At 39.6% G+C, this 25,443-nt stretch overlaps 1 protein-coding gene across 1 annotated transcript in view; it reads right to left on the bottom strand.

The window, feature by feature from the left end:
- Positions 1-3,015: 3,015 nt before the first annotated feature.
- AK9 (adenylate kinase 9) overlaps positions 3,016-25,443 on the bottom strand; it is a 110,540-nt gene continuing 88,112 nt past the window's right edge. Inside the window, exons 30-41 of the mRNA XM_054722063.1 lie at positions 22,725-22,928; positions 20,498-20,716; positions 17,963-18,176; positions 14,496-14,697; positions 12,094-12,240; positions 11,767-11,987; positions 9,576-9,772; positions 8,368-8,537; positions 8,058-8,156; positions 5,985-6,087; positions 4,553-4,667; positions 3,016-3,723 (exon numbers count right to left, since the gene is read on the bottom strand). Of these exons, the coding sequence (XP_054578038.1) occupies positions 3,521-3,723; positions 4,553-4,667; positions 5,985-6,087; positions 8,058-8,156; positions 8,368-8,537; positions 9,576-9,772; positions 11,767-11,987; positions 12,094-12,240; positions 14,496-14,697; positions 17,963-18,176; positions 20,498-20,716; positions 22,725-22,928 (2,094 nt within the window). The 3' untranslated portion in view covers positions 3,016-3,520. The remainder of the gene's footprint in view (positions 3,724-4,552; positions 4,668-5,984; positions 6,088-8,057; positions 8,157-8,367; positions 8,538-9,575; positions 9,773-11,766; positions 11,988-12,093; positions 12,241-14,495; positions 14,698-17,962; positions 18,177-20,497; positions 20,717-22,724; positions 22,929-25,443) is intronic.

A 25,443-nucleotide genomic window follows, 5' to 3' on the forward strand; every position in this document is an offset into this window, starting at 1 on the left:
TTTGAGCTGAAATCTAATGAAGTCAGCTGTGTGAAGATCTGGACTAATAATACTCCAGGCAAGGGAAAGGCAAGCATAAAGGCTCTAAGACTGGAAATGAGCTTGGGACTTTCTAGGGACAGAAAGTCCTGTGTGGCTGGAGCACACACACTGAATGAGAGGGAGAATGGCAGGAGATGGATTGGAGGTATGGTGGCCAGATTTTGAAAATAAAAACAGAGGACATCCAGTAAAATTTGAATTTCATATAAATAATATCATGGAATATTCTTATACTAAAAAAAAAAATCCATATGGTTATCTGAAATTTGAATTTCACTGGGTACTGAGCGATCTTCAACATTTTTAAAAATATATATATTTTTATTGATTTCAGAGAGGAAAGGAGAGGGAGAAAGAGATAGAAACATCAGTGATGATGATGAGAGAGAATCATTGATTGGCTGCCTCTTGCACACCTCACACTGGGGATAGAGCCTGAAATTTGGGCATGTGCCCTGACCGAGAACTCAACCGTGACCTCCTGGTTCATAGGTCGAGGTTCAACCACTGAGCCACGCCTGCTGGGCTTCAACTTTTTCTTTTTTTAAACCTTACCTGTAAATTGGAGATGTTAACACTAGTGCCTACTAAGTTGGGTTGCTGTGGGGCAAACAAGATTAAGTATGTAATGAGTTTAGTGTCTGGTTTAATTCTTGACTACTATGATTAAAATTCTTCTTCAGACTTTCAGAATTTTTCTTCAATAGACTATTAAAGAAATAGTCGTAGCTGCAGTGTTGTTCCCTATAGTTCACAGGAGTAGGGGAGATCTCTCAAATTCACCTGAACATCATGTGTTTTAATCTGACAACTCTCATTGGAGAAGATGCCTGATTCTGACAATATGGAAAGTTAATATTATGAAAAACCTTTCCACAAGATAGCTAGAAATGACAATAGAAAATGAATATCTGAGCTTCAAGGAAAATAAAGAAAATCCAAGTTAATGTCTAACTCTAAATATTTACTAGGGAAAGAAAATTCTGTTGTCTGGATGTATCACAATTTATTTATCCATTCATCTAATGAAAGACATCTTGGTTGCTTCTAAGTTTAATTATGACTAGAGCTACTATAAGCATCTTTGTGTAGGTTTTTGTGTAGACAACAGTTTTCAACTCATTTGGGTAAATACCAAGGAGTATTTTGATGCTTAGTTTTGTAAGAAACTATCAAAGTCTCTTCCAAAGTGACGGTACCATTTTGCATTTCCACCAGCAGTGAATCAGAGTTCCTCTTATTCCACGTCCTTGCCAGTGTTTGGTGGTGGTCATGTTCTGGATTTTGGCAATTCTTTTTTTTTTTTTTAAATATATTTTATTGATTTTTTTACAGAGAGGAAACTAGAGGGATAGAGAGTTAGAAACATCGATGAGAGACAAACATCGATCAGCTGCCTCCTGCACACCCCCTACTGGGGATGTGCCCGCAACCAAGGTACATGCCCTTGACTGGAATCGAACCTGGGACCTTTCACTCCACAGGCCGACGCTCTATCCACTGAGCCAAACCGGTTTCGGCCTTTTTTTTTTTTTTAAGTATATTTTTATTGATTTCAGAGAGAAAGGGAGAGGGAGAGAGAGATAGAAACATCAATGATGAGAGAGAATCATGGATTGGCTGCCTCCTGCACACCCCACACTGGGAATGGAGCTCCCAACCCAGGCATGTGCCCTGACTGGGAATCAAACCCGTGACCTTCTGGTTCATAGGTCAAGGCTCAACCACTGAGCCATACCAGGTGGGCGATTTGGGCAATTCTAATACGTGTCTAGTGGTATCTCATTGTTTTAATTTGCATTTCCCTAATGAAATATTTGTATGGAGCATTTTTTTCATATGCCATTTTCCATTTGCATATGTTCTTTAGTGAAGTGTCTGTTCAGGTCTTTTGCCCATTTTTGACTGGGTTATTTGACTGAGTTTTAAGAGTTCTTTGTATATCTTGAATAACAGTCCTTTATTAGATATCTTCTGCAAGAATTTTCTCCCAGTCTGAAGTTTGTCTCCTCATTATCTTGACAGTGTCTTTTGCAGACCAGAAGTTTTTCATTTTAATGAAGTCCAGCTTATCAGTCATTTCTTTCATGCTTCATGCCTGAGATATCTAAAAAGTCATTGCCATAATCAAAGTTATCTAGATTTTCTCCTGTATTATCTTCCAGGAGTTTTATAGTTTTGCATTTTATATTTTGATCTGTGATCCATTTTGAGTTAATTTTTGTGAAAGGTAAAATGTCTGTGTCTAGTTTCATTGTTTTGTATGTGGATGTTCAGTTTGCTGCTTTGTTAAAGATCAATTGACTATATTAATCTGAGTATATTTCTGGTGGCTTCTCTGTTAACATTGACTTGTCTATTTGTTCACCAATACCAAAGTGACTCAATTACATTGGTGACTATAGATAACAGTACTGTACTGCATACTTGAAATTTGGTTCTTAAGTGTACTAAGTGCATCCACGCGCGCGCACACACACACACAAAGTAACTTTGTGAGATGATGGATGTGTTAATTAACTTGATTGTGGTAAATATTTCACAATGTATACCCAAATCAAAATGACCACGTTGGGCACTTTAAGTACATATGATTTTATTTGTCAATTATACCTTGATAAAGCTGAAAAGAGCTAAATCTGTAATTTTAGAGATTAAGAAACAAAGGCTCAGAGAAATTGATTTACCTAAGATTATACAGGTTGCTTTTTTTATTTTTTAAAAAACCAGTCTCGTTACTTCACATTCTAGATTTCTTATGCTACTGCTGAAAAACTGATAATCTTATTTTTTAGTAACTTTAAATTCAATTTAGTAACTTTTCCTCTTGCATATACTTCTTGATAATGTCATGTAAGACTCTAGATTTCATCCTTCTCAAAACTCCAGGTGATTTCGAATTATAAATAATGAATACAGCATGCCTTCTTGAATACTTAAAAAGAAAAGAGGCAGCCATTTAGTTATCTCAAAATCCATTTATTTTTGTTGGGAAAATGATAAGGCATCTTAGGTTCATAAAATTTACAAACAACTTATTTCAAAAGTGTAACCAATATTCCTATCTTATTGATATCAATGTTAATTTTGTTTCTTGAAGCTTTCTAACATTTACTGAATATTCTTGAATAGAGACTGACTTTTCAACTGCAGGTGTTAAAAGGAAAGTGAACAACAGATTTATTAAGTAAAATGAATTACCAAAATATTCTAAATGGAATTCTAAATGGAATATCCATTTTGTTAAAGCATCAAATTTCAGACCAAGAGCAATAAACTTTAAAATGATGTTAAAACTTATGCTTACAGAAGAGCACCCCTTCCTGGGTGGCAGAGCTTTGAGTCTATTGGAGGTCTGGCAGCCATGGTACCTCACTCAGGAGGGAGTTCATCCGTCCGAGAAGGCCAGATTTTCAATTGATTTCCCTCTATGCCTTTCAGATAACTCTTGAGATTGTGGTTGCAGTCACCAACCAAACTATTCTTTAACTGGGTCTATATTTCTGAGAGAGAGAAAGGTCTGTAATTTATGATCAAAGTCAATGGCTCTAAACTGAGGTTCCTTGTATTTTCTGGTCATCTGGGCACTCAGGTATGTAATGAGTTCACATCTCTCTATAAACTGCTCCATCTTCTTCTTATATTTTTTTCTTGTATATTCAGAACCTTTGGGATTAAAGGCTGTAGAAAATTTCACAGACTTGTGAATGTTTTCTGTTAGGTTAGTAAATCATTAAAGTACAGAGAAAGAGAACTCTGTATGTGTGATTGAGCTGAGAAGATATCCCAATCCCAAGCAAAATTTGGTGATGATTCTATTTCAGATCATAGTAGCCTTTTCACCTTCCTCTGTGGCATGAATTTTTGAGAGCTGACTAATTACTCAGAGTCCCTGCTTTAAAAACTAGAAATTAAGCTTTGGTATTTTGGTAAAAATATTTGTACACACACACACATACACACACACACACACACACACACACACACACACACACCATTCAAGAGACCAACCCAGCTCAACAATCCTGTTTATCACATATACTACAACTAGAGGCCCAGTGCATGATTGAATCATGCACGTGTAGGATCCCCTACACGCTTTCGCTTTCAATCACGGGGGAGCTGGGTGCCTGTCCGCTGGTGCACCAGGCCTTTCAGAAGCCTCCGGCGCGGCGAAGGCTTCTGAAAGGCCTGGTGCCTGAGCGGACAGGCACCCAGCTCCCCCGCTTTTGATGGTCCGCGGTGGGACATGAGCTCGCTGCCCCAGAGGCCCCTTTTGTGCCGCAGCACAGCCATGGCGCAAACGCTGAGCTCGTGCTGCTGCTGGCGACGCGAGCTCAGCATCCCGCCGGCCCAATCGGCCATCCCGGCCACCCTGAGTCCTGCCCCCCTGCGCCTCCTGGCCAATCGCGGGCATAGTGAAGGTACGGTCAATTTGCATATTTGTCTATTATTAGGTAGGACTAGTGTTAAATTATTTCTGAGTAGTATATCATTAAAAAAGACGTACCTTTTAGATGAAATGCTATATAGAGTAGCGCAGATTTCTTTATACTTAAGAAAGGAAATTTGGGCTTTAAACATCCTACAGCATTCATTGCTTTAATTAGAGAAGTTGCGATACCCTGCAGATAGGAAACAATTTAAATTACGTGTATATTTGAGTTTGATTTCTTTTCTTAGTGGCAAATAGATAAAGAGTCTATTCTTTGCCTCTAATAATCTCCTGGGGTTAGGAATGGAGCTTATGAAGATGGTTAGATGACCATTTAGCCAACATAAAAGAAAGCCAAAATATGTTTGGTTAAGAAAAATGAAAATTATTAATTGGGTTAGTAGTGCCAGTGAGGTGATAGCTACACGGGCTTCATTACACAATTCTCTCTATTTTTATATGTTTGACATTTTCCATAGCACAACATTAAAAAAGAAGGGGACACTGGGCTTTGAGTTGTCTTGGCCCAACTCTGCTTCCATTACTCAGAACTGGCCAGATTGCCTCCACTATCTGGACCTCTGGCCACCTGACAAGGACTCTCAAAGACCACAGAGGTCACTGCAGTCAATATTCCAGAGCCTGGGGCAGGCAAATAAGGTTTGAGGTCCTCCTGATAAAACTTGGCCTTTATGGGAAAACCCTCTGTGGGTGAGCCTCATCTTACATTTTGATATTAAACCAGATTGAAAACAAAATATCTAGGAGAGTTGAAAAAACACACAAAGTGGTTAAGAATTTTTGTGAGAGAGGTATGAAACAGTAGTTGGCTGCTGTTAAGTTTTACTATGTTTAAAAAGACTCATATTTAGATAAATAAAGTGTGACTTCAGTAGATAGCTTCAAAGACACTATAACTCAACTCTGAAGCTGGAAATAAATCTCTAGGACACTGGATCTATACATTTCAAAATAAGAAAATGTTTTACAGACACTGAGATTCAAAATACAAACCAAACCACATGTCAAATGTAAATAATTTTATGACAATCTACTCTCTCTTCACTTTAGTGCAGGTATTTGAAAAGTAGATATTGCATACATCTTTTCATAAGCACCTATAAACAAAATGGGTTAAAGTGGATTTGCAGCTTAAAATCAGAAAACTCTGCCTTGAATTTTCATCATTACTAAAATTAAAATTACTGTTAAAGAAGAGGTAGTTGTGTCCAGTCGGCATGGCTCAGTGGTCGAGCATCGACCGATGAACCTGGAGGTCACAGTTCGATTCCTGGTCAGGGCATATGCCCAGGCTGCAGGCTTGATCCCCAGTGTGGGATGTGCAGGAGGCCACCTATCAACGATTTTCTCTCATCATTGGTGTTTCTATCTCTCTATCCCTCTCCCTTCCTCTCTCTGAAATCAATAAAAATATATTTTTAAAAATTGTACTCTTTCAATGTATATATATATATAGAGAGAGAGAAAGGAAATCATGTAACTGAACCTGTTCCAGATATCCAGGCAAAGGAAGACTAGTGAGATGTACTGGTTCCTTTAACGGGGGAAGTTTGTATGGAAGCTTCTGATTCCAGTATTTCAGTGGCATTCTGAAAACACAAGGTTCATTAGATGATGTTCACAGATAGACTCATTGTGTGTATATAGGTATGTAGATATAGGAGAGACAATGAAAAGATACATTCACTACCCATTTCTCCACTGGAGCTTTTAGAAACTCATGACCATCACATTTGCCTCAGTCCCTAGCTTACCTAGTCTCAGTTTTCACAGCAATTATATACAATTTTCTTTATTCTCTTCAAACTTCTCTCCCAAATAACCCCCTCACAGATGCCATGCTCTGTGAAGAGAAGATATCTAAACTGCTTATCGCCAGCAAAGCCCCACACAGGCTCCTCTTTGCATGGTGAACCTTCCTGCCCATCTCCGGTCATTCTCCACCCACACTTTGGAACCCCACTCTCCCCTCTCCCTAGGTATCTCACTATAGCACTCCTCTCTCCCTCTCACCTTTGGCATTTCTTTCCCATGCATCTGCCTTTAAACATGCTCAAACCTCCCCCACTAGGGGGAAAAAAAGAAATAAAAAAAGAAAAACCACCTCAGTCCTTCAAGCTCATATTTCTTCCAGCAACTAATGTCTTTTCTTTTTACAGTTAAACTTCTTCAAACAGTGAACTTCACTAGAGATCACAGACTATTGCACAGATTCCATCTGCAGATGTGATTTGATCCACATATAACTTTTTTTTTAAATGTTGAATCAGTCACAAACATTTAAAAATCAGAAGAAAATTAATAGAAATTTGGTTTCCAACTTCTTGTGAAAAACAGAAATGTCTGTCAGTAGATGAGTAGCTGCTGCCCCTTTAATTGGGGCATCTGCGACTGAGTGGGCAGCAGTCCCCACCACTTCCTGTTGCTTCACCTCCAACCTGCTTCCCTCACTTACATCACCTTCCTGGAACTGTAGACATCTGTGCTTGTAAACTCCGGGCTACAGCCAAGGCCTTCATTTCATCACCTCGCACCCACTCCTTGACACTCTGTAATTGGCTACTACTCACCTTACTCGACTGAAGCCATTCTTGCCAAGGTCACTGATGACCTGTTAATAACCTAAATCTGACACACTCTCAAATGCTGTCTTGCTTTACCTCCAAGCAGCATTTACACCTGTTGGCCACACCCTCCCAGAGACTCTCTTGCCTTCACCTCCTGAGCCTCCCTTCCTGGCTCTCCTTTCACCTCTCAGTGGGCTCTTCCTTTTCATTCTCCCTTGTAGGCTCTGCTGACATTCGTTTGTTGGTGTTTCTCTGGGCTTGATCTAAGCCTGCTGATCTTCCCACTTTACCCTTCATGAGTGACCTCAAACGTGCTATAGTATTATGGACAGGGTTACTCCAACAGCCTCATAACTAGTATTCCTGCCTCCAATCCATTATCAATGTTCCAATGATGGTCTCTTCCCAAAGCAAATTTGATTATAGCACTCAAAACCAGTCAGTGTATTCGAATGTCCATTGAATCAAGTCTAAATGATTGATGGTGATTGTACTTGACCTTCCACACTTGGGCCCGGCTCACTATCTCCAGCCGCCCCTCCTGCTCCTTTCCCTCTCCACATCACATCTAGCCATGCTGAATTTCCTGCAGCTCTGTGATCACTTGGGCCAGGTTTGTAGGTCCCTCTGGTTAAAGCCTGTCCCTTTTCTTTTACCTAGTCAATCTCCACTCCTCATTCACAAAGAGACAATCTAGTCAGACTTTCAGGCTACACTTGCCCACAACTCCTGGTATTTCCCCACCCTAAACCCCATCACATTCTGTTTTCTTAGCAGGTACTTATTGTCTCTCTTACCTCTGAGCCTCAGGCTTTGGAACAGCAGGGATCAGACCTTGTTCACTATCATACATGTATATATATGTGTGTATGTGTGTGTGTGCATATGCATGTATATGTGTACGTATGCGTGCGGAAACATATCTATCCCATCATGGTACTCTGAACATAAGAAGATAATCAAGAAATATATGACTTAGTGAAGGGTCTCACCTCAAAAACTTCTCAAGTTTTTCACTACTCTCACAAATGTATATACGATCACGATATTCTAAGGCATACTTAATGTTCCCAGGTACTAGGGCTTCATATCTGAAAGACAAAAAAAATTTATAGTATAATTAATATGCAGGACTATGTAAATAAAATGTCAAATAGTTTTATTTCTCTAGCTATGCAACTCAAGAAAGAATATTTTCCAGTTAAACAGTAGTGACGTTTTGGCCACAAAGTTAAGACTGTTATATGAACCACTTATTCCGAGTAGAGATGTCACTCATCCTGTGCTTCCACGAGGACTTGCCTTTGGTTTCCATCCTGATAGGTCACAGGACAGTAGCCGTGGAGCTCAGCACACTTAGGGAACCGCTTCTTCAGCTCTGACAGTGTCAGCCTCTTGGGGATCATGTCGGCAGATGGGAGTGGATGAGGTGCTAATGGAGGCACATATAATTCTGGGTTCTCCAAAAATTTCTATAAAGACAGGATTACAGCAATAAGACCATTTAAACCAGGAATACCCTGCCAACCAAAAACCCACTGAGGCCCTCCTAGTACTCCCTCCATTTTCAGAAGCAATGTTTGGTTCCTCAAACTATCTAAGAGTTGCTTTTAGCACTACCATAACTCCTTCCCTGGCTGGAAGTTCCTTACAGTAATACTCCCAAGTGATCGCATGTAAGGTCTCTCCTAATCTACTCGCTTGCTCATCCATTCATACAAAAATATTTGCTGAGTTCCTACTATGTGCCAGGCACCGGAGAGCACACTGTCCCTGCCCACCTGTCTCCCTGTCCTGCAGTATAATGAACTACGTGCATGCCCTTTGCTTCAGTTACCTCTCTATAAAATGGAGGGGCAGAACAGATGCACGTTCTTCCGGTTTTTAAATTCATGATTATCATTTAAATAAGCAGAAAGGACGCCTCCTAAATTAAGTGATAAAAAAAACTCTAATTCTTCAGAGGCAAAGAAAATGTTCAGAGGCATCTGGTTCGTTTTCAACTACCAACCATTTATAACATTAGAATAAATCTGCATTCTGTTCCATTAAACGGAAAAATAAGGTATATTAGAGAATTCTAGTGACAGAAATAAATTTAAAACACAGGAAACCTTGCTCATTTCTACTGACTTTGACTTCCCTTCTGCAGTCTTGGAGCTGAATCCTACCCCCTGGTGCTCTCCTGTGGCTCAGCAAGCATCCCCTCCATTGGTGACGCTCACCGTTGGGTCTCCCTACCTGTTAAGCTGGCCCAGGCTGAGGTCCCATCACTGACCCTGAACATCTACTTTGTGCTAAAATATGTTTGGGATGCAGTCTCAGGACTGGCTTCTGAACTGCCTCATTGGTCCCAAAGCCACAGGTTCAGTGAGGCTCCTGGTGCCCAGCTCCTTGTTCACATCTGTGCCTACCTCTTCCCCATAGTATTCCCCATTGTCAGATACGATGAATTCTCAGACAGGAATTTTCTTTCCCTAGTACATATTGGGAGTTAGGAATAAACTTACATCCAGTTTTTCCCGAGAACCCATTTTATAATAATGCCCTCTGAATTCTGCTGCAAGTTCCAAGGTCTCCATTTCAGAGCAATCAACTAGTTCATATGATTCTGCCAGGCTGACAGGGCAGAACTGTCCAAACTCGCCCAGGCGGGAAATCAGTTCTTGAGGTGTGATGCATAACTTGTCAATACAGGCAGCTTTCCCTATTATCAAGAGGTTAACTATGAGTATGCATACATCTTTTCGTAGAAAACACAATGATTTTTAAAATTAAAATAACTTCAATTACACAGCATTATACAAATGCACACACATTCTATATTTCTGAAAAATAGAGTAAAAAGTAAAAGTTTCTCTTCACACCTCTGTCCTAACAGTTCCATCTAAGAGGTAATCACTGTTGTTTGCATCCTTTTCAGACCTTCTCTGCAAAGTACACAAGTGTATTTTTTTTGTGTATAGTATGCTTATGCCACTATACTGTAAACCTTATCATCAGTTAGTTGTGGTCTTTGACATCTTTCCATATCAATTATATGATTTACTTAATTTTTAAAATTGATGCATAGTATTCCCCATTGTATAAATATACACATAGTTTACTTAACCATTTATCTGTTAATGGATATTTTGTTTTTAATTATTAGCTATTATAAATTATATATGTTATTAAAATATATACACACATATATGTACATGTGTATATATATATATATATCCACTCACATATATACATTTGCTTCATATTTTTTGTTTTTCTATGGACAGATTTTAGGAAGTGCAAATAGTTTGTTGACATGATGTTACTAACACAAACTTCCCCCTACACCCAGATGCCACCCAAAAGTGAAGAAACATTTATCCAAAAGGGACTAGGTTTATCCTAAGGAGTCTATTTTAAAAGCCCAAGTTCCTTAAATGGACAAGTTTAAGAGTTTTCTTCCCAATACTTCACTAGAATGAGGACCTAATCCAAGGCAGGGCGGGGAAAATAAGGTAACAGAAAAATAAATGAGGCATGATTTTTGCTTTCAAAGTCTGTTGTGGAATGTATTACTAGGGTGATGCTATCTAAAACTTATTGGTAATAGGTTTCTAAAAATTCTTCCTTCGATTGCATTCTTATCTTCATGTCTTATACTTTTTAAAAAAATATTTTTATTGATTTCAGAGAGGAAGGGAGAGAGAGATACAAATGTCAATGATGAGAGAGAATCATTGATTGGCTGCCTCCTGCAAGCCCCCTACTGGGGATCGAACCCGCAACCCAGGCATGTGCCCTTGACTGGAATCGAACCCGGGACTGTTCAGTCCGTAGGCTGATGCTCTATCTACTGAGCCAAACCAGCTAGGGCTTATCGTCATGTCTTATAATACTCAGGTGAAAACCATTCCCAATCTGCAGACCAACAGGAACCAGAGATACTGGTTATGCCCAAATAACAAAGTAAGTCAGATTCAGTGATACAATTATCATCAGTATCTCACTGCAGTTTTTCTTGTACAAGATTCTCTTAGTCATGTTGCTGCTCTCTCATACCTTTTTATATCTTCTCTATAGTTTCTAAAGTTAAAGTCATTAAGCAGATGTTTCTGAAAACCCCTACAGATGAACTGTTTGGAGTCACTGTTTTTTAGAGATAATCAGGCATAGATAACTTTTCTTCTATTTTGTGTCTTTTGGGAGAAAAATCAAGAAACGTATAGGAATATATAATCAACCATTTTCTTTCATGGATTCCAACTATAGATAAAAAGACATTTTGTGCTGAATTAATTTTTTGTAGACTCAACATTTAAATAATACCATAATGAATGTAAATAGTAAGGATAACTTTAATTCTTGATTTCTAAACAAAATTTTGACAAGTGTCACTCCACAGATTACTGCCCTCAATAACTGGCAATCTTGAAAATAGCTTCTTACATAGCATCCCAAACACCATGAACTCTTCTAGTGGAAAACTATGCATTAATTTTATATGCTAGGTTCACACAGGCACTCAAAGATGATAGTCATTTATTAAAACAAATATATATGCACACAAAAATTGGATGTTACTATGTATTTAAAATACTGATTAAAAATGTGGTAACAAATATTCAAATTGAATGAATTATAGTAACATGAGCCATGTATATAGACTTTAAATTCATATTTTATTCTATTTTAACAGTTATTTAACTGTTTTCTTACCTTCTTTTATTCTTTCCAGGTATATCTGCATGTATCTATTCACCATTTTAACATTTGTAATGACTTCATTCCATACCCACCATTTGCTGTGAAATCCATCAATCACATACCAGTTCTGATGTTGTTCTTGGTAATATTGCCTAATCTCAGTAATATTTTTGTGGTACTTGGATTTCTTGACAGCTATAATCTGTGAGCTATTGTGTAATGGATAAGGCAAACTAATGGAAAAACAGAGAAGGAATGGAAAACGCTGTTTAAAACATACTTTTTTTCCTGGATGATTAAAGTTCATTCATTAATCACGGTTTTCATCACATCCATTACCTTTGTTCCTTTTTTTTTTCCAGGAGCAATCTTTTGAAAATCTCCTTGGAAGGTACATCCAACTCAAAGATGATCAGGGGGATGATTGACCCGGCCTCCAAAAGACTCACTTGATACTTGGTTACAGGATATCCATCGATGACAACACTAACAAGGAGAAACATGAAAATAAAAATTTCAGATTTCTTTTCTCTCATACCTTCCTTTCTGTCTACCAGACAAGTCTATCTCTTTATGAGTAGCTCTATGCTCTTCCTTATGTAACCTATCATCTTTGCACTCCACTCTTTTTTATTTCTATTTTTTAAATTTAAAAAATATTTTTATTGATTTCAGAGAGGAAGGGAGAGGGAGAGAGAGATAGAAATGTCAATGATGAGAGAGAATCATTGGTCGGCTGCTTCCTGCATGCTCCCAACCGGGGATTGAGCCTACAACCCAAGCATGTGCCACACCTGACTGGACTATCTCTATATTTTTTATCTTAGCTCAAGGCTCAGGAGAAGGACAGCATACACAGGCACACCACTCTGAACTCATACACTTAGCATCATAGAGCTAGGTTTTGGCAGGATTTGAGAGATAACATAATACCTTAAAAACTGTGTTATTCAATTGAGGAGGCTAGAGTGTATGGAAGGGGAGATGAAGAGTTGGTGAGAGAAGCCCTATATTTCTGGGAGAGAATCATTCGCAGGACCCATCATGCTGAAGCATCCATCTTATATAAAAACTGCTGTTTGAAATTTTAATCCTGCTAGTTTGGCTTCTGTAAACACTTGCTTGCTTAAATAATAAGGAAAATAAGACTACTCCCATTCCAGAGAGGCCATAAACTATGCCCCAGACAGAGTTGTCAGTGCTGGCACCAGGCCAGGCCTTGAGATATGGTCTCATGGCTCCTTCCCAGAACGCAGGCCTTCTTTCTCAGAAGGCCCAGAAGTCTCATTCCAAATTTCGGAGACAAAGAGCTAGAAAAAATATAAACAGAAAAAGTTTCCTCCATGTTGGGGGTGCTCAGAATTTGAAAGACACATTTTTCTCTGGGCCTGCTCATAATTATAATAAAATGTAACTCCCCTTTCTCTAAGCGTTGCTTGGTTTTTCTCCGGTCTTCTGTAACAATGCCACTGGGCAGAAATGAAGGAGAATTGGTTAGTCCAACAGTTTGAAATAATGGGAGTGTTACTATCAAACTGGAGGAGGAATAAAGGTTGTTCATAAATTCTGGGAGGAGTGGCCCCCAAAGTCAGGGAGATGCTGGCTGATGGTCATCAGGAAGGGATAGTTTGGAGTAAGTCACAGGAAGCTTTCCTTCAATACTCTCCAGCCAACTCTATAGCCACTAAATAGTTCCAAGTTTCATGGCCCAGCAGAGCGTAAATTAACCTAGCCACGCAAGCTTAACAGAATGTATGGGGGTGTCTTTGTCATTGTCTTTAATGGAGAGTAGCTCAATTTCTCTCTCCTGTGAAGGGTCACTTGAGGGGCCCTCAGGATTGGGGAAATTCGGGAAAATAGGTAGTCAATCTCTTGGTATTAAGGTAAAATAGAAAAACTTTGGAATTGCTCTTACTGAGATTTCTTGTGTGCAAAGCTGACCTCCAGGGAGGAGTAACTCAATTTGCCTAAACCCCAGGATCTTCTCTGAGGAGAAAAAGACTCCTTTGATACATAGTTACAGGATATCCACATTCCAGAATCTGCTCCCTCATAACTGAAATTAGGAGAACTCTCCAAGGATTTGATTAAGCACCAGTTGCAAGGAAGGGTAAAGAGACTCCTTAACATAAAACAACTTGGAGTAAAGCAGGAATCTAGGTCAGTGACCTGGGCTCAAGAGCAGGGCCTTAGGCTCCCCCGTCTTTTACTACTGGGTGTGACCAGTGCCTGCACTGAGGGAGCAATGGTTGAGCAGAGGAGTGTAAACTGAAGGCATAGCTCAAGCACAGACAGCCCTCCTGTCCAAACGAAGCATTAAGGGAAGGGGCACTGCTCCCGTGCCAGGGGAGGGCCACTTCTCCATCACTCCAGGAGGCAGTACGAAGCTCTGTTGGGTTGTGGAGGTCACACTATGAAGCAGTGTGGTAATATCTCTTCTCCCCCAGAGCTAGATCAGGACAGTTGTCACCAGTCAATGGGAATGTCAAAGCCCAGAGACTTTTGGACGACTCAGGGTTGCTGCAGAGTCAAGTGGCCAACTTGTTATTCTGGCATGTAAGTGTTCAAGCCAAGATTTAGCTTCATAGAAAACTAAAATATGTGACCATATAGGTACCCAAAGTTTGACAAGCAGATCACACCTTTTACAAGAGCTTTAGACCCTATTAAAGACAAGTGTTTTAAATTCCAGTGAGTAATTTCTTGAACTAGTCCACCGCCCCCTCCAGTTCCCCGCTTACCCTGCGGTATTACATGCACTGTGCATCAGAGATACTTCTAAGGCTTGAATAGCCAGTTTATCAGGTACTGTCAATCCTTTATGAAGATGCCAGTTTAACATAAGTGCCAGCTCTGTGTCTGGTTGGCTGCTTAACACGAAACGCAAAGCGTCTCCTACTGACAAACGCTTCAAGCCATATTCACTTGAAATTTTTTTGGCAACTGGAAAACATTAAAACATTAAACTTACTCCATTTCACAAAGTCAACAGTTAACCTTAGTGGCAGGTTATGGGCAATTAATATTAACAGCAAAGTAATCTTCACATTCCTCAAAGAAATTTGGAAAATTAAAATTGTTACATTTTACTGAATGAATACTGTCAAAGGTCAATTATTATTAATACTTCAGGTATGTGGCTGATGGATCTGGGTAATGAGCCAACTCTGGGTTTTTCTCATAACTCAACCAACACTTAAGTTTTCTTTGTCTTCTTTTGCATGAGGTAGAAAAATTATTGAGAGATTTACATCCTATGTGTACTATTAATGTTTGGTATTATGTCCAAAATAACTCAGTTAATCCTCTAGGAAATAATTTTTAGAAATTATAATGGCATACTAGACATATAAATAGTAATTTAAAGTATATGAGGCAAATTTTCTTCTGTAACTCTGATATTTTCAACTATTCCACCTAATGGGTAGAATGGATATTTAAATTTTAATTTTATACATGAGACAACTGAAACACAACTAAACTAAGTGATTTGTCCAAAGTCATGTAGAAGTTGCCATTGGTTGAAAGAAGACTCACCTTGGCCTATGCTTCTTTTGAATGAGACCAAGCAATGGCTTCCAGGAACTAGTATTAAAGGTGGGAGTGCTCTGCTGGGGTCCATATACCTTGCCCCTCTCTAGAGATAGCAGTGTGTAGAGGCCCATCTCATCCCACAGGAATGCAGATTAGTTGATTTCACTTAAGATCACCCAAAACAGAGACCGGTAGAACCCTTAGCCTTAGTTTTGCCACAAATGCTGGAATCAAACCTATTTTTTTAAAGTTCTGAAAATAATTAAGCTTTTACAATTTAACATTTTGTTAAAGAATTGACCTCTATTTCCACAAAGAAATGAGAAATCAGATGGTCTTGTCTCCATTTTCACTTTCTGCTGTGGTTGTGGGATCTTATTTTGAACTAGAGGCCCATTGCACGAAGACTCATGCAAGAATAGGCCTTCCTTCCCCTGGCTTTGCTCCCCGCTGCCCGGGAGCCTGCAAGTCCTCGCTCCAGGCCAGAGCGCTGCTCCTGTAGCTCCCTCCGCCCCCTGCCCTCCCCCTCATAGCAGGCATCCTGCCCAACCCGGCTGCTCCGTGCATGCATATGCAAATTAACCAGCCGTCTTTGTTGGTTTAATTTGCATACTCACTCCTGATGGGCTGATGGGCGTTGCGGAGGTATGGTCAATTTGCATATTTCTCTTTTATTAGTGTAGATACCCATGTTCTGCTCGCTTTGGGAAATATCATTATCTTTGTAAAACTTTAAGAATAGGACTATTAAAGGCTCTTGTCAAATTCAGAAGTTTAAATGAGCAAAACAAACTTCATCTGCAGTTGTGGGACACAGAACTCACCTTTATTTTTCCTGTTGACAGACTGATCTTTGCCCTCATCTCTTCCCTTCATTCTCTAGTTTACAAGTCATTAAGTCTATTGTTTTTCTTTTAAATACTGTTATCACCTGTATCTTCTCTCATAGGTTGTACAGTCTGTTCGATGCTTCTATGTCTCTGGTTCTATTTTTGTTCATCAGTTTATGTTGTTCATTATATTCCACAAATGAGAACATGTGATATTTATCTTTCTCTGACTGGCTTATTTTGCTTAGCATAATGCTCTCTAGTTTCATCCATCCTTTTGCAAATGGTAAGAATTCCTTCTTTTTTTTCAGCAGCGTAGAATTCCATTGTGTAGATGTACCACAGTTTTCTAATCCATTCATCTGCTGATGGGCACTTAGGCTGTTTCTAAATCTTAGCTATTGTAAATTGTGCTGCTATGAACATAGGGGTGCATATATCCTTTCTAATTTTTGTTTCTGTTTTCCTGGGATACATTCCTAGAAGTGGGATTACTGGGTCAAATGGAAGTTCCATTTTTAATTTTTTGAGGAGACACCATACTGTTCTCCACAATGGCTGCATCAGTCTGTACATTCCATTCTTATTGACACAACCACTGTTTGTGTTACCATAGCATTTTGAAATATTACAGGAACCTATTGTTAAACTATTTGCCTTTAAACACACACACACATACAATCCAAAGGTATACAAAATTCAAACATCATAGAAATATAGTTTACACAGTGCCTTACTGAATTCAGCAATAATTAACATAATGGATTTTTACTCTTTAAACTATTAATACAGTAGATTATAGTTATAAAATATTTTAATATACTTGTTATGCTAATATAATATTAATATACTGCTATTTTATTATGTTTATTTCATTTCTTTTTTTAAATTTAATCTTCACTGAGGATATTTTTTCCATTGATTTGTTTAGAGAAAGTGGAAGGGAGGGAGGAGGAAGAGATAGAGAAAGAAACATCAATGTGAGAGAGACACATTGATTGATTGCCTCCCACTTGCACACCAACCAGGGCCTGGGATAGAACCTTCAACTGAAGTATATGCCCTTGACTTGTAATTGAACCCGAGACCAGATGCTCTAACCACTGAGAAAAACTGATCAGGGCTGTAATTTCTTATCTTTGTTAGGTTTTGATATCAGGATTATGCTAATGTAAAAAGTAATTTGTATTCTTTATACCTTTTAGATTATATGGACCATATTCCTTAATAAAAAGAAACTGAAAATAAATCAGGAAGCTAACTGTCTTTTCCCTTGAATTGGAAAAGGTTATAAAAACACAGGAAGGCCCTGGCCGGTGTGGCTCAATTGGTTGAGCATCATCCTGTGCACTGAAAGATTGCCAGTTCGATTCCTCTTCAGGGCACTTGCCCAAGTTGTGGTTCGATCCCCAGTAGGGGTGTCTGTAGGAGGTAACAGATTGATGTTTCACTCTCACATTCATATCCTCTCTCTCTCTCTCTCTCTCTCTCCTCCCCACCCCCCTTCTTTCTTTCTCTCTCTCTCTCTCTCTCCCTTCCCTTCCCTTGTATCTAAAATCAATAAGTACATTTTTGGGTGAAGATGGAAAAAAAAGCCACAGGAAAGATCTCTTGAGTTTTTAGCCCTTTGAAAGTTTGCTATAATTTCCCTATAAAACTATTTGGCCCCGGGCTGTTTGGGAGTAGGGATGTATTTTTGAAGTCTTTCTCTACAATGGTTATTGGCCTATTTAGGTTTTCTATCCCTTTTTGTGTTAATTCGGATAGTTGTTTCTGGAGATGTGGCACTACTTTTCAGTGTATTCTTTTATGCTTATGGATAACAAAGACAAACACATCCTTACCTGTAGTTTTCCCAGATTTTGGAGGCCCCACAATTGCAATCTTAATGGGCATATTAGGCTTAGGTTTGGGTTGGCGAATATATTTGATTGGATTCTTCATAAATTTTTCTTTAGTTTCCTTATTAGATAAAAAGTAAATATACTGACGATGGATTACAGGATAAAATGGATTATCTGGATTTTCAATTGACTTGATTGTCTCTCCTTCACTTAGCTGTAATATATACACAATTAAATTTGAAAGTTAGTTTTCATTTATATAGCTTTCCCCCCAAATATATTTAAAAAATAAAATTTGTAGAGTAAGAAAATCTTCCTTATAGAATAAAAAACTAATTATAATCAAATATTAATATTAAAAATTGTATAAAAAGAACAAATTATTTTATACCCATACGTCAACGTTCTCAAGAGGCTTTCAGTTTATGACTACGAGAGTTCTTTGATTTCCTTCATAATGTTTTTAGTGTGTATACTCAATGTTTCTGCCAAGGAGGATTAAGTTGTTGGGATATATTCATGGGCACATTTATCTTTACCAACAGGTCCATTCCTAAGGTAATGCGACGGATAGAAATGTGCTACCCAAATGCAAAGTTCAAAAGCCTAACACCCAAAGTTACTGTCTTTGGAGATAGGCCTTTAAGGAAGTAATTAAGGTAAAATGAGTCCTACTAGTAAGAGTGGGGCCTTAATCCAATAGGACTGGTGTCCTTAGAAGAAGAGGAAGAGACACCAGGAGTGCATAAGCACAGAGGAAAGGCTGTGTGAGGACATAGCAACAAGTGGTCGCCTGAACGCCAGGAAGAGAGGCCTCACCAGAAAACCATCCCTGCTGGCACCTTGGTCTTAGACTTCCAGTCTCTAGAACTGTGAGAAAATTAATTTCTGTTGTTGAAGCCACCAGTCAGCCTGAGTAGATAAGTGTGTGTGTGTGTGTGTGTGTGTGTGTGTGTGTGTGTGTGTAGGGGCTGAGTTATCTTTTAGGATATACTGGTAGGACAAATCCCACAGGCTTCTCTTTCATATTTTTATATAGACAAAATCCCACTCACATAATCAACAGAAGCCACATAAGGAAAAACATCCACGTAAAAGGCAGCCTAAGGTGTAGGGAAGGAATGGAGTAGGAGGAGTGGTCCCACATCTGTGCATTGTTAATGAGAACTGGGTAATTAATTGATCCTAGGTTTGTATGTCTTTTTTTACAGCTTCAGATGGCCAAGCATCAGCCATACCTGGACTTGACAGAGTAGATGTGAAACAGTATGTTAACACTGTTCTTCCCCCAGAACTACGCCAGGGCAGTTGCCAGAAGTCCAGGGTACTGTCGACATTATTGTTCTTGGGCTGGAATGACATTCATGACTGGGAGTAAATACTATGGATAAGGAGGAACTCAGGAATGGGGTGGAAATGTCTGTTCCATGTTTTATATCTATAATAATAAAAGCATAATATGCTTATTACACTGGACAGCTGAACGACCTTCCAGACGAAGCCACAGTGGTGGGGGCCAAGGCAGAGGCAGTTAGGGGTGATCAGGCAGGCTGGCAAGCAGTTAGGGGCAATCAGGCAGGCAAGCAGAGGGGTTAGGGGCGATCAGGCAGGCAGGCGAGTGGTTAGGGGGATAAGGCAGGCAGAGTGGTTAGGGGCGATTAGGCAGGCAGAGGAGGGAAGTTGGGGGCGACCGGGCCTGCAGGGAAAGGCAGTTGGGGGGGACCCAGGCCTGCAGGGGAGAGCAGTAAGGGGTGACCAGGCCTGCAGGGGAGAGCAGTTAGGGGCAATCAGGCTGGCAGGCGGAAGTGGTTAGGGGCATTCAGGAAGGCAGGCAGGCAAGCAGTTGGGAGCCAGCAGTCCTGGATTGTGAGAGGGATGTTCGACTGCCCATTTAGGCCTGATCTTACCGGGAGGTCCTAGATTGGACAGGGTGAAGGCTGGGCTGAGGGACACCCCTCTCCTCTGTGCACGAATTTTGTGCACCGGGTCTCTAGTATATTTATAATTAGTTAAGAATTCTGGCCCTGGCTGGTGTGGCTCAGTTGGTTGGAGCATAGTTCCTCCCATGCACTGAAAGGTCATGGGTTCAGTTCTCAGTCAGGGCACATACCAAGGTTGTGGGTTCAATCTCTGGTTCTCCTTGAGCCTTTATTTTGTTTATTTTTAAAACTTTATCTTTATTATTGAAACTATTACAGATGTCCTTCCCCCACCCATTGACCCCTTCCACCCCACATCCCCCGCTCCCAGGCCTTCACCACACTATTGTCTGTTCGATCCCCAGTTGGTGTGTCTGCAGGAGGCAACCAATCAATGTTTCTCTCTCACATCAATGTCTCTCTCTCTCTCTCTCTCTCTCTCCCTCCCTCTCCCTTCATCTTTCTCTAAAATAAATAAAAATATGTCATTGGGTAAGGATTAAAAAGAAGAATACTGTACAATGCTTATAATATTTTTAAATTATCCACTGTCTTCTTAGACATACTTTAAAAAATAAAAGAACATGGCTTTCATGTGTCATATTCCTGACATTACCTTTACAGGGTCCCAGTAACCGAATGTGCTAATATATTTATAGGTAAAGCTGAGCAGTTTCTGGGCAAGGCGTGGTGATATTGGATAACACTTCTCAAAAATGCTTTCCCGATTCTCCACCAGTGGTTTCAGTCTTTTATTCAATAAATATTGTACAATGTGGATTTTCCGAGTTCCATTAATGAGAATTTGTGGTATCAAAAACTTTTCAAATTCATCCTGATGAGAAAAAGCATAAAACCAAATATTTTTATTTTATTTTTATTTTGTTTCCCAGTGTTAGTCTTTTTTAAAAAATAAATCTTTATTGTTCAGATTATTACATATGTTCCTCTTTTCCCCCCCATAGCTCCCCTCCACCTGATTCCCCATCCCACCCCATGCCCTTACCCCCTGCCACTGTCCTCATCAATAGGTGTAAGATTTTTGTCCAATCTCTTCCCGCACCCCTCACACCCTCTTTCCCCTGAGAATTGTCAGTCCACTCCCTTTCGATGCCCCTGATTCTATTATATTCACCAGTTTATTCTGTTCATCAGATTTTTTATTCACTTGATTTTTAGATTCACTTGTTGATAGACATGTATTTGTTGTTTATAATTTTTATCTTTACCTTTTTCTTCTTCTTCCACTTCTTAAAGAATACCTTTCAGCATTTCATATAATACTGGTTTGGTGGTGATGAACTCCTTTAGTTTTTTCTTGTCTGTGAAGCTCTTTACCTGACCTTCAATTCTAAATGATAGCTTTGCTGGGTACAGTAATCTTGGTTGTAGGTTCTTGCTGTTCATCACTTTAAATATTTCTTGCCACTCCCTTCTGGCCTGCATAGTTTCTGTTGAGAAGTCAGCTGACAGTCGTATGGGTACTCCCTTGTAGGTAACTAACTGTTTTTCTCTTGCTGCTTTCAAGATTCTCTCTTTGTCTTTTGCCCTTGGCATTTTAATTATGATGTGTCTTGGTGTGGTCCTCTTTGGATTCCTTTTGTTTGGGGTTCTGTGCACTTCCTGGACTTGTATGTCTTTCTCATTAAGATCTTTAAAGGTCTCACTAAGTTCCTCAGAGGTTTTTAGCAAATTCTTGAGTAACCTTATAAATGTGGTTTTGGGGAGATAGATCAACCAAAGAACTTGTGTGCTTGCATATGAGCCTAACCAGTGATCACGGACAACAGGGGGGGGGTGGGGGCATGTGTGGGGAGGGGTTTGGGATGGGAATGGGGGGGATGAGGACAAATATGTGATACCTTAATCAATAAAGTAATTAAAAAAATAAATAAATGTGGTTTTGAACTCTATGTCCAGTCTTCTGCTTTCCTCCATTTCTTTCATTTGTGATCTGCCTCTTTGTCTCTGCATTTTACCTGCTTCCCTGAGTTGATGGAGTGGCTTTGTGTGCGAGGTGTCCTTTGGGCCCAGTGGCTCAGCCTCCCCAGTTACCTGAGGTGGACACGCTTGGTGCACCCCTTTATGGGCTGCACAGTCTTATTGTAGTTAAGCCTTGATTGTTGTTGGTATCACTGGGCGGAGTTGACCTCCAGGCCAATTGGCTGTGAGGATCAGCTGTGATCAGCAGTGTCTCAGGGTGGAGCAGGTAGCCTTGGTCTCCCATCAGCTCCGCCCTAAGAGGCTTGGGTCTCAGTGTCCCACGGCAATGGCTGCACGCACCTCTGAGAGAAAGCTGCTCTCAAGCTTTGCCCGCTGCCAGTCAGTCCAGTTTCTCCCCGAATGAGTGTGGGTACCCGAAGTCTCACCCGGAAGTGGAGTGCGGTGCAGTCGGGAGGCCCTGTTTCCCTCCTGAACAAGCAAGGCAGCCGTGTATCCAGCCGCCCGGCCTTTCCTCTCGCGCACGCATGTCTCCCCCCATCTGGTTCCCACACCTCTCCTAAATATTTTTAGTGGGAAGAAGGTTGATAGTGTTCAGTGGCAGACAGACATTGCTGGTGGCTGTCTACATGAGTTGAGAGCACAAATACTTTTCAGCTTCTGTGTGACTGCATGTTGGTAGCTAGAGCCTTTGACCCCTGTGGCTCCCATGTTGCCCTTATTATGAAAATAAATTAACTTGTTTTCATAATTCTAAGTAGTGCTGTCAAAAGGAAATATAGCCCTAAAATACACATTTCTTTAGAAATGTTCAAAATAAACTAAGGCATAAACCAAATTCCTTTTGTTTCATGCTCAAATGTCACTTTACGAATTATGAAAAATGAAGAAAAATTAATAACCTGTATTCCTTGTAAATTACGTATATCTGTTTCAAATTTGTCTAACAGGTCACCTCTCAGGCGTTCAATAGCATCAGCTTCCTGTTCTTCTTCTTCCTCACTCATCACTTCTTCCTCTTTTGGAAATTCTTCTTCAAGGATATTGTCAATATCATCATCATCTTCTGTCTCTTCTTCACTCATTTCTTCATCTTCTCTAGCAAGCTAAGGAAGAAAATATTCCCTTTTACTATACACGCGTAAGAAATGACACTGCTAACTGGAATATTCTGTAATAACCAGATCTTAGTTGGTGTGGCATAGCAACATTCATCTAATAACATAGTAAAAATTTAAATGTCTGGCACTCAGAAAAATGTTTTTAATTTAATAAATCTTTATTGTTCAGATTATTACAATTGTTTCTCCTTTTCCCCCCAATAGCTCCCCTCCATCTGGTTCCCACTCCATCCTCTGCCCTTACCTCCTCCCCACTGTCCTCATCCATAGGTGTATGATTTTTGTCCAATCTCTTCCTGCAACCCCCATACCCCTTTCCCCCTGAGAATTATCCATCCACTCCCTTTCTATGCCCCTGATTCTATTATAAGGTACCCAGAAATTTAATACCTTTAAGACACTGACACCATGCCCTAACCGGTTTGGCTCAGTGGGTTGAGCATTGGCCTGCGGACTGAAAGGTCCCAGGTTCGATTCCGGTCAAGGGCATGTACCTTGGTTGTGGGCACATTCCCAGTAGGAGGTGTGCAGGAGGCAGCTGATCGATGTTTCTCTCTCATCGATGTTTCTAACTCTCTATCTCTCTCCCTTCCTCTCTGTAAAAAAATCAATAAAATATATTTTTAAAAAATAAAAAAATAAGACACTGACACCATAGTGATCCCGTAAATAAATACATTTGACAAGATATTAAGTGTTATTTTTGTGTATGGTTGTTAGAATGTTATATTTTTTATGGTCTTTAGTAAAATTATTTAATGCGATCCAAAGAGTATAAAGCACTCACTATTTGTGTTAGCTTGGACAAGATCAGTTTCCTCAACTGTAAGATAGGAATAATAAAAGGATCCACCTCACAAGGCTGTTGTGGATATTAAAGTTAATACATGTAAAGCCCTTAGAAGAGTGCCTGGCACATAGTAGGCATGCAAATGATAGCTATTATTGCTGTTGTAGCTATGGTTGTTACTTTATATAAAGCACTGTACTAACAGAAGAGTACATGCCCTCTAGGAGATTACAGACTATCTGAGGAAACAAGATAATACATAAGTGATTATTAAAGACTGACAGAATATTGATACTAGGTGGTGTTGTACAGGCTTTAAGTGCTGTAGTTCAGTTTGCATAATACTGAGCCTTATAATATTGATCCTTTTGCATTGCCTCCAAACTCTTCTCCCAGAAGTATTCCCTGTCTCAATCAGAACACTGCCTCCCAGCTGAAACCTGAGTTATCCTGACTTCTTACACTCCATCTCTGCACATCCGGTTTCCAAGGACTGTCATCTGAAATAATGCTCATCCTTTCTGCTCTCACTCCACTGTTTGCTCTCTCACCTCTTGCCTGCAGTCTTCTGATTAGCTTGATATTTCCTAGTCTTTCTAACTGAGTAGACCAAACATGTCAAACTCAAAGGCTAACATGAGCCAAATAAACAAAGTTTAAGTGGGCCACAAAAAAGCGAAAGCTTCAATTTTCATAGAAACGTAGGTTTATTTCGATAGAGACATGCTGAATACAAAGGGCTGAAATAAATGAGTCACTGTTAACATAAAATAATAGAACATTTTAATAAAAATTAATATTTTTTCTTGAACATTAACTTACCAGACACTGAATAACTGCACAAATTAATAAGCGTAACACAAATAAACCTATTTTTCTTGTTCTCCGAAAGCAAAATATTTCCTGTTGTGCACAGCAAACAAGTCAGTCCAAGACTAATAACGTGGCAATTGGCTGCTAAAATATTCACTGCTAGTATTAGTGGAGAGAAATGGTGCGCCTGCATGTAAGGCGTGTAAGGGAAATGAATGCAACACGATTATAATAATCAGTCATTAGAGAATGTTGTAGTTTGTTATTAATAATTATGTATAACACGATATTGTAAAAATTAAGTTACGAAATTTTTTAAAAATATATTTTTATTGATTTCAGAGAAGAAGGGTGAGGAAAAGAGAGATAGAAACATCAATGATGAGAGAGAATCATTGATCAGTTGCCTCCTGCATGCCCCCCACTGGGGATTGAGTCCACAACCTAGGCATGTGCCCTTGACCGGAATCGAACTTGGGGAGCCGATGCTCTATCCACTGAGCCAAACTGGCTGGGGCAATTTATGAAATTTTTATTAAAACGTTTCTTACATACCGTTATGTTGCCTGGGCTGTAAAAATATTCATTGTGGGCCACATGCAGCCCGTGGGCTGCGAGTTTGACATGCGTGTATTAGACCCTAGTGCCTTTAAAAGGTGTCTGGAGCTGGGGTTTGAACTTTAAGGTGTCAGGAGGAAGATGAGAGGATAAGGGCCCATTCCTGTTCTGTCTACACTCCTTCCTCTCATTACAAAAGGAGCTTGGCAATGGGATAGTGTTTCTCAGTTCTAGTTCTTTTTTTTATTAGAACTTTGAAACCATTTGGTCCCTTGTTACTTTTCTCTTTTTCTTATACTTTGACAATCTTTATTTTTATTTTTAAAAAAATATATTTTA

The sequence above is a fragment of the Eptesicus fuscus genome, chromosome 10, assembly GCF_027574615.1.
Source record: "Eptesicus fuscus isolate TK198812 chromosome 10, DD_ASM_mEF_20220401, whole genome shotgun sequence".
In the NCBI taxonomy this organism is placed as follows: Eukaryota; Metazoa; Chordata; class Mammalia; order Chiroptera; family Vespertilionidae; genus Eptesicus; species Eptesicus fuscus.